The sequence below is a fragment of the Lygodium microphyllum genome, chromosome 20 (genome assembly GCF_053477565.2).
Source record: "Lygodium microphyllum isolate KBCC chromosome 20, Lygodium_microphyllum_v1.1.10, whole genome shotgun sequence".
In the NCBI taxonomy this organism is placed as follows: Eukaryota; Viridiplantae; Streptophyta; class Polypodiopsida; order Schizaeales; family Lygodiaceae; genus Lygodium; species Lygodium microphyllum.
The window spans coordinates 16,752,384-16,761,485 of NC_141154.1; the positions used below are offsets into that span (position 1 = coordinate 16,752,384).

The following is a 9,102-nucleotide window of genomic DNA, read 5'->3' on the forward strand; positions in this document are numbered from 1 at the left end:
ACACAGTCTAGAAATTTTTTGTAGAAGAGCAAGTTTTCATCGTGGAGGAGCCTAGATCTCCAGAACGTAGATTTTTAGCTTGCGTTTACTACCCGAACAAGTGGTTCATTGCCCGTTTGTACCCCTAGCTAGCTAGGCAACAATCTATAAAGACCATGTGGCAACTTTCTACCATCAAACTGCTCCAACTTTTGTATTTTGCTCAAAATGCAAATTTGCATTTTTGTAGCTACTTCCTGGTCCAAGCGACAATGTTTTCCCTTGAGCCTTGGCAATAGTTTCTTGTTGTAGGCAATAGCTTTCTATGCGATTTCATGTCTTCGAGGATTACTCTCAAGTGTCAGGTCCGATGGTAAGCAAATCGAAGTTTGAAATGTTGTTCTTGGGTCTTGGAGAAGCACCTGAACAAATCTACAATCTAGGGCTCAAAATAGTTAAACTGAGACAAGTGCTCAGATACCTAGAGGCCCCAATTGGATCAGTTATCTTGATGGTGCAAAAGATGGGATGGCAATTAGCTAAACCAGAGCAAAAGATTGCTAGATACACAAAACTCCCCCTTTCATTTGTTGGAAAACTTTGGGTTCTTGACAAGATGGTGATCTAGGCAACCATTTTCTCAGTTGTTGCCATTACCCCCTTTAGCAAGCCCTAATGTGACAAAGTAGACAAACTTATGAATACTTTTTTATGGGAATTTGGGGGTGAAAAGAAATGGCACAAAATATATTGGAATACAATTATGGAGTACCTTCATGATAGAGGATTGAAGCTAGAGAAAAATTGGGATAGAGTCAAAATGCTAGCCTTTAAATTATGTCTTAGACTCTAGGCCCAAGAGCCATGGGCTATCATATACAAATTAGGCATCCTTAAGTAATTGGGAGGACAAACTTGGGAGCAATATCCTCGTACAAATCTTAAAATCTAGAGAATGAGGACGGTGAGAGTCTAGATACTAACACCAAGTAGAGCTCTAAATTTGATGTTATAGAAAGTTGTCACTGGAAAGCTGCCAACAAAAGATAGGGTGGGAAGGATGGCACCAATGAATCCTAACTGTGTGTTTTACCCTGCCCAATGGCTGTGAAGCACCTTTTCTGATCCTGTAGGAAAGTGATGTTAGTGTGGAAAAGCTTGAAGGAGTGGTTTAAGCAAGCGCGGCTTATTGGTATGATCAAGATGAGGATTGCTATCGTCAAAACCAAGGAAGACTAGATGAGGAATTATTGAAGCTGTGGAATGTTATTTGAGCATTATTGATTAAACATGTCCAAAAAAACAAAGAATTTTGATGAAAAAAGAGATGAAATGTCACATAATTTTAGTGTACAATAATGTTAGGCACGATAGCTTAGCTATTTTTAGAGAGGGGAGAAAAAAAATGCATATTTTTAAGGTGGGCTTTAAGCTATTGAATAGAGCCTAGAATATATTTTGTTTATGCCAATAAGGCAAAGATTTGAGGCACTTGGCCTGTGTACATAAATAACTTTTCTTATTTATTAATACAACAATCACATCACAAAACTCTAGCTCATTGTAACCCCTCTCTCTTTCTCTCTCTGCCCACTACCCCCCAATTTGCAACATATGCAATTCTCCAAGGCATGACCATACCCTCTTCAAAATTTGCATGAGAAACCATCAGGGTATGCTATGGTTTTAAGTGCCCCAGTGATTCTTACTTATACTCTTACACATTGGCTTTAGATTTAAGCTTAGAAACCTCATCTTAGACTCTAAAATAAGGTGGGCACACTGACATGATGGTGGATGTCGTAATGCATTAGTTATGAATACACAAGACCATTACCATTCTTTACAACTATTTTTTACTTCTCTGTTCACTTTGTGTTCCCAACTCCCCTTCCCCTTTTTGATGTGCATAGTGCTCCCATGTCTCTGTGAGCTCTTTTATATTATGTCATGTTTCACAGACCAGCTTGGACACACACAATATATGTCATAACTTCCCAAGTACAAGTTGTAAGACTTCGCACAAGTCTAAAACCCTACAATGAGTACAAGGCAAAGTTTGGATATCCATACTTCTGAAAAAGAAATCATGCATAAATTTTGAAATGTTTGATTGGGCTTCATCCACATCTCTGCACCCTCAAGGGTAAAGGCACCTTATAATGAATTGCAAGATTTGAACCCTGAGCTACCATTTCTCAGACAGTTATCCTGCTGAATGCGCTGCTTGCTTGTCGTTGGTATTATTTCCATAACAGCTGGGTGGCAAATGTGGTAAATCTCAGACTCTTATACTGCAGTTGACTTATATTTGAAGATAATATATGAATAGAATGAGGCCACTTTTGGCCTTTTCCTCATCAAGTGTGCTAATGAGTTTCGCCAAGACTTAATTGTCTCTCGAGCACTGAAAGCCCCTAAACACAATCCAATCTACATTTGCTCAAGTAAAACTGCATTGGCTGTAAGTATTTTCATTGAGCAATGTATGATCCTGTATTCACATGGACTTATTGTGTCCCATAGATGAACCTTACTTAGACACTTCAGTTTCACAACAAGCAACAGCAAGACAGCAGCAGCAGCAACCATCAATCATATATGGTGTGAAACAGTCTTCCAAGTTCTATTATTCGGATTGGCATATGTACAAAAAAAGGCTATATCAGTCTGATTTTCAAGACAGATATACAAATGAATACACCTGACACACTTCGAGCAGGTGTGCAAGTGTGATCTTCTGACTGCTGTCCCATCACTTGATGAATCATTTAGCGCCCCAAAATTGGAAGCGCAAAAAACAAAAGGATTGAAGGGAAGGAGCATTACTTTTCAAACAATCTTGTAAGATGTTCCCCTCATATAACAAGGTCAGACTGATGATGCAGATACTTGCTGAGAGAGCTCAGTCTGCATCATGACAAGATCCTGGTCCACAACTGCCAGATAACTTGGAACTGCTTGTCTCTACTAAGACTCTACACATTCCTTATCTGAATGCTTCTCCAATCAAGACGGATGGAGTAAGAAAAACTCAGCCATGGAAATGAGGGGAAGATGGCTTTCATAAACTTAAAGTACTGACACTAAAGTGGGAGACCTATGGGGACGAAAGAATGTTGTAGCACCTACAATTAAATGGCATGTATACTCTCTCTCTCTCTCTCTCTCTCTCTCTACAGGCTGTAATGCTTAACCGCATATTCAAGTGTTTGGAGGCTTGGGCCCACTATTTCCTTCACTTTCTGTCCATTTCTGTACATCTTGAAAGTCGGGACAAACGTCACACTCTCAACCTTGGCCAAGTAAGGGTTATCATCCACATCAACCTGTAAAATGTACAACATACAAAATCTCAGTACGAGTGAATTCAACTGGCATGCACAAGAGAGGTTATTATAGTTTCTGACACGTGAAGGTGAATAGAATAGGCCCCACAAGTTAAACCCTGCCACACTGTTAATGTCGCCATTTAACACACCACCACTACCCTTACCTCTTCTTCTTGTGCTTCTTTTACAAGTAATGATTGCATTTGCAAACATTTAAACTGCTCTTTAGTGCAATGTTGTGCATGAGATTGCTCGTCTAGAATAAGGTTACCATTGGCTTTCCGTGTGAAGACAAATGTGATAACCTTTTTACTAACCAATTCTTGTAGCTTGAGCTTAGAGACATGTCATGATCACCTTTACAAAATTTACACAAGGATGGCGTTTGCACAACTCGTCAATGAGAGGAGCAATCTGACGGCATCGGTCACTCCACCGGGTATTGAACTGCACCACTGATAAACCTGATGGATCATCCAATATTAATGTACCTATTATACAAGAAGCATACTACTTTGAAGTGCTCCTTGATGTTTGTTGCTTAAAACAGATGTATTGCCCCCACCTGGAGCACTTACAGCCTCTCTGAACTGCTCATCGTTGGATACTTCTTCAACATCTCCACCAAACTTCATCTTGTATATTTCTTCTCCACGTGACTTTTTTATTGCAACCTGTACATCAAAGAAACCACGAGCAACTTCCATGTCTCGTGGCATCTCTCTTCGTAAAACTTCATAGTCTCTTAGAGCATCCTCCCAACGCTCTAGCTGTAACAAGCCAATATGTAAGTGCCAGAAATGATTGGTATAAAACCATTTAGCCACATATAACAATTTCAGTGTTGTCGTTATCGCTTTACAAGACTACTTGAAAAGAGCTACTGCCCAAACCATTAGACACTTATGCAGAACCTTGAACATGCAAGGGTTGACACACACAAAGATGAAGAGACTCGAGTCTTTTACCTTAGTCCAGCAATTTGCCCTCCTCATGAGAGCTTTGATGTAGTTGGGTTGCACTCTCAAGGCAGCATCACAATCTTCCACTGCCTTTTCCCACTGCCCAAGCTTGGACCTGCAGGCTGCTCTGTTGCAGAGCAGGACAGCATTGGTTGGATCACTCTCTAGCCCTTCGCCATACAAAGCAAGGGCTTCAAAATACTTCCCAGCTTTGAATAACTCATTGCCAGTCGCCCTTGCTTGGCCTACAGACCGTGCCTTTGAGAGCAATGCAGTCACCTCTGCACTGCATGGATCAATCCTTGCTGCAGATTCTGCTGCTGCAATGGCCCCTTCGAACCTGAAAGGGGATAGCTCAATCAGAATAACTTCCCAAATAATCCATGTTAAAGATAAGAACAAAGACTTGCAAAGACACAAACTTGCTGTCACAAACTAAGGAGTCTACAAGCGATCACCAATCCCCAGCTACTGATACTACCACAAAATGTTGCCAGTCACTGACCTTCCAAGAGCCATTTCTATCCATGCTCGAACAATAAGCAAGAAAGGATCGCCCGGTATAACATTGAGCTTGATTAAGGGACTTTCAACTTTTTGAGCTGCTGAGCACACGGCATCAGCATCCTCAAATTTGTGCAGCCTCAACAAGGCCTCTGCCTTGTAGCCAAATATCTGAAATAAGTAATGAGCGAGCTATTAAGCAACGACATGCAGTCCCTAACTGACAATATAGTGTGCAATACACTTGTACTCTCCAACATCCATAATACAACAATCATTACGCAACATGTACAACCATTTCCTAGTCCACTTACCTCCTTCAGAATTGAATGCATTTTGGGTTTCCAAAATTATCGCTAATCACTAGAATATCAAAACCTCAGTGAGTACCTTTGGTGCAGAATCAGCACCAGCAACAACCGCAGCATCACTCTCCCTCACCACACTGGTCCAGTCTTCTGATTTTCGAGCCTCGAGGCACTTGGACACATGTCTTTCTATATTCTGCAATCTCTGGATATCTACCAGATCCGTCTGCTGACCTGCGGCATGAAAGTGCTTCTTAGCACTTTCAAGCAACCCTAACCTGCATTGAAATTCAGTGACTTGAGATCCACAAAAAAGTCAGATGAGGATCTTCAGGAAGTACAAAATGACTGACAACTTAGACTAACGCTAGTTTCTGTGGACTGAAAAAAAAAGCTGTTGGGTCGTAAATTCCAAAACCTAACCCAAAATTAAAAGTGTGATACCCAGAAACAAACAACCATCCAAAAGCCACATTAAACAGAGCTTTTTCAATTGAGCAAATCAGCCAACTTCAAGACACCCAGAATAGTGCTGACCTTAGATAGAGAGAAGCTACTCTCTGATGTGCTCTAGGGAAGCCCGGATCAAGCCGAATGGCTTCTTCACACTCCTGCACCGCTTCCCCAAGTCGTCCAAGACCAGTAAGCGCTGCTGCTCTGTTGCTCCTAAAAGAAGCTTGATTTGGAGATACACTGATTGCTCTATCATATAGTGTCAGAGCTTCACTAAAATGGCCTCTCTTGTAATATTCATTCCCTGCATTCTTGATCTCCTCAGAATCTGTACTTGAAAGCACTCTCTTCATCAACGAGCAATCAATTGTGATGCCACTATTTCCTTCTCCTAGCTTACTGCCGGCTTTTGCCCCAGCTCCACAGCTCATTACATTACCATTTGCACAACCAACTAACAAACCATTGCTCAGAATAGAGCCATTACTTTTTGCCACATTCCCATTGGCAGTAGCCTGCCAGTTAATGCTGGCAGTGGCAGACCCCTCGGCACTTGGTTTAGGTGTGACAACACCTTTCACATTGCAATTGCTATTAGGAAGTATCTCACCTGATTTCCTACTGAGCAACATCTCACCAGACTTCCTACCAGAGCCATTGCTGGACCTAGGGGGAATGAGTGAGGCTACAGAACTTTCAGTGGTGCTAGCTCTTGAACTTGTAATCTTTCCATTGCCTGAATTGCCAGTGCCCATAATGCTCCCAATAGATCTAAAACTTCCAGAGTTTGAGCCGCCCTTACCTCCCAGAATGTTCCCAAAAGATTGCAATCTTCCAGTGTCTTTCGCAACCTCGGCAGTTGGACTCCCTCCATTGGAGCTTCCTCCATTTGATGATGAGGAATCAAGCATGACATTAGTCCCCCCAATTTTAAGGTTACCAACGAATGGATTCTCCCTACCTGGGCTTTCTTTGAGAGTGACCCTGCTGGGGCTGTGCTTGAAACTGCTCCCCACATAAGGACTAGCATCTTGCTCACCTGATTTGTGAGATTTGATGACACCATTTCCAGCAGGAACAAAAAAATCTCCTGACCTATGATTTCGACTAAAGGCATCCAATCTTCCACCTCCACCCGCAAAGCCCATGTAAAGCTCACCAGATTTCTCAGTTTTGGTAGAATTGAGCTCATCCATTCTAAGGCCACAGTTTAATTCTCCAGACTTTGAATTTCTAGCTGAAATAGGAGCATCCAGCTCACCAGACTTCTTCTTGAAAGATGTTAACTCACCACTTATCACAGATGCAGCATCTAAACCATCATCCCACACCGAAAGCTTACCACTAGAGGAGGAGGTGGAGCTTCTTGCAAGGGCTCCATCTCCACTCTCACTTGTTCCAGTGCTAGACACATTAGACTGTCTTGCAGGCACTGTGTCTACATTATCAGCAGGCAAATCATACCTTCTTGAGAACCCAATATCTTCACTCTGCATTCTATACCCATTAAGTTGTTTTTCAAAGCTAGAATCAGAATTCCCAGTAAACCCACTGCTGGATCTTTTATCTCTACCTTCAGGACTTCTGTCAGAGCCATAGGATCTTCGTGGACACACCATGTCTCTACTCTCATTGTGAATGGCAGAGCTCCTTGTATATGGTGCCTCAACGTCTTCAATTGGCCCATCAATAGGGCAGTTAGATCTTCTCAGACCTCCTCTGTCATAGCCATTCTCATGACTAAAGGCTGACTTTGAGTCTATTCCATTCTTATTTACATTGCTGAAAACACTGTCACTGTTAGTGTTCCTTCCTGAACCACCCTCTTTTACAGAGTTCGACAATGTGTCATTTCTGACTGACCAACCATTAAATTGACTCACGCTTCTATGCATCTCATGATTCGCCTGAGGCTTAGCCTCAGTCTCCTTGAAAGGAGCTTTCTTCTCTGAGAAACCTTCAACAAATCCGTTGAATGTGCTTAATCTGGACGCACCCTCACGAAAGCTCTTGCTGTGGAAAGACAATTTATCTGCAGAGTGGTCTTTCCTGAAGCTTTCAGAATGGACAGGTGCATCAAACCGATGCCAATTGTCATAGTGACCGGCATTGCCATTGCTTTTGTTCGAGCCGTACAATTTGCTATTGAAAATTCCGACGTACAAATCCATGGTAGGGTGCTTCCTTCCCTCCGCATCGCAATGCGCCATCAGGAACTCGAATATCTCTGACGAGAAAAATCCAGCAGCGTGCAGTATTTTGGATTGCTCTGTTTGAAGCGATGGCAAAAAACGTGATCAAAAAGCCGTAGCCGCAGAAATGTGATGAAATGGCAGAATTCTGAGTGGAAATTCTGAGAGAATGGGGCGAGCAAACCCAGCAAAGAGCGGGATTTGGGTTGCTCTGCTCAGGGTGCTCTCAAAGAAACATTAAAATGCCAAAGCCAAAAAACACAAATGCGATGAAATTGGGATCATTCCGAGAGGAAATTCACAGGGAAAAGGGAGGAGATTAGGCCTTGTCGATGCGGGCGAGAGAGAGAGAGAGAGAGAGAGAGAGAGAGAGAGAGAGGGGGGGAGTAAGTTAGTTATAGAAACTGTAACACTCTGGACTTAGGAGTCGCACTCTCATCAAAAGCGAAGCAAAGGGAAGGAGAGCAATTAGCCCATTCCGCAAAAAGGAGAAGAGGAATAGTAGTAGGAAGAGCTTCAGAAACAGGGCATCTTCCTCCTGCATAGGTCTACATCGCCATAGCCCACAGCCTGGAGACAGAACAACAATGAGGTTGGGAGGGTGAGGAACAGGGGATTGAAGATAGAAACAGAGCAGCAGTAGCAGCAGCAGCAGCAGAAGCAGGAGGGGGAGGAAGACGAGAAGAGCTCTGTATTTTCTGTCTGGGACAAACAGGCCTTTAGGTGGAGAGACAGATGCAGGGACAGAGAGAGAAGAGAGAGGGATGCACACTCACAGTGCTTGTCTGCTTGCCTCTCATCGGAAATACAAAAACACCGACTTCATGTGTGAGAACTTCACAGAAGAAGAAGAAGAAGAAGAAGGAGAGTAAGGAGGCCCCCCCTGCTGCCTTCATACAACAGACACAGATACAGCCTAACAAGAGAGAGAGAGAGAGAGAGAGAGAGAGAGATGCACCTCTAAAGGAAACTTACCTTCATGAGGACCATAGCATATCAACCCCCATCATTAGTAGGCACTAATCACAAGGCTAATTAGAATATCAATTAATATATACATGGCATTTAATATTGCTTTTCATAATCACAACAATCATCCAGAAAATCTTTTGTGTGTGTTCTGGCGGCTCTCACAAGTTTGTAGTTGTTGGGGGTTCTCTCTACCTTTTCTTTTGTATGGCACTAGAGAAGAGCTGGCATTAGGTGGCAGCCATTATTAAGGCCTCCTTTACACCCACTCTATTGTGAATGAGTGGATGGATGGGTGGCGGACGCACTCCATGCACAACACAACTACGGTGTCGGCTTGGAGGCCATTCAAGGGCTTCAGTTTCCTCATCCCCTATTTAACCCACGATCCCAGTATATTTAG

At 42.7% G+C, this 9,102-nt stretch overlaps 1 protein-coding gene across 1 annotated transcript; it reads right to left on the minus strand.

The window, feature by feature from the left end:
• Positions 1-2,625: 2,625 nt before the first annotated feature.
• LOC148018703 (uncharacterized) lies at positions 2,626-8,845 on the minus strand. Its single transcript, XM_087701048.1, has 7 exons — positions 5,623-8,845; positions 5,168-5,363; positions 4,779-4,948; positions 4,280-4,613; positions 3,877-4,081; positions 3,669-3,775; positions 2,626-3,308 (listed from the first exon to the last, which is right to left on the minus strand). Exons 1-7 carry the CDS (start codon positions 7,746-7,748, stop codon positions 3,156-3,158), a joined length of 3,291 nt encoding a protein of 1,096 aa, XP_087557174.1. The 5' UTR covers positions 7,749-8,845; the 3' UTR covers positions 2,626-3,155.
• Between the last annotated feature and the right edge of the window lie 257 nt (positions 8,846-9,102).

Coding starts and splice junctions, on each gene's coding strand:
- LOC148018703 (XM_087701048.1), bottom strand. CDS start 7,748: ATGGCGCATTGCGATGCGGAGGGAAGGAAGCACCCTACCATGGATTTG. Junction 5,364..5,622: donor GTAGCTTCTCTCTATCTAAG/GTCAGCACTATT, acceptor ATTTCAATGCAG/GTTAGGGTTGCTTGAAAGTG. Junction 4,082..4,279: donor GGGCAAATTGCTGGACTAAG/GTAAAAGACTCG, acceptor GGCTTGTTACAG/CTAGAGCGTTGGGAGGATGC.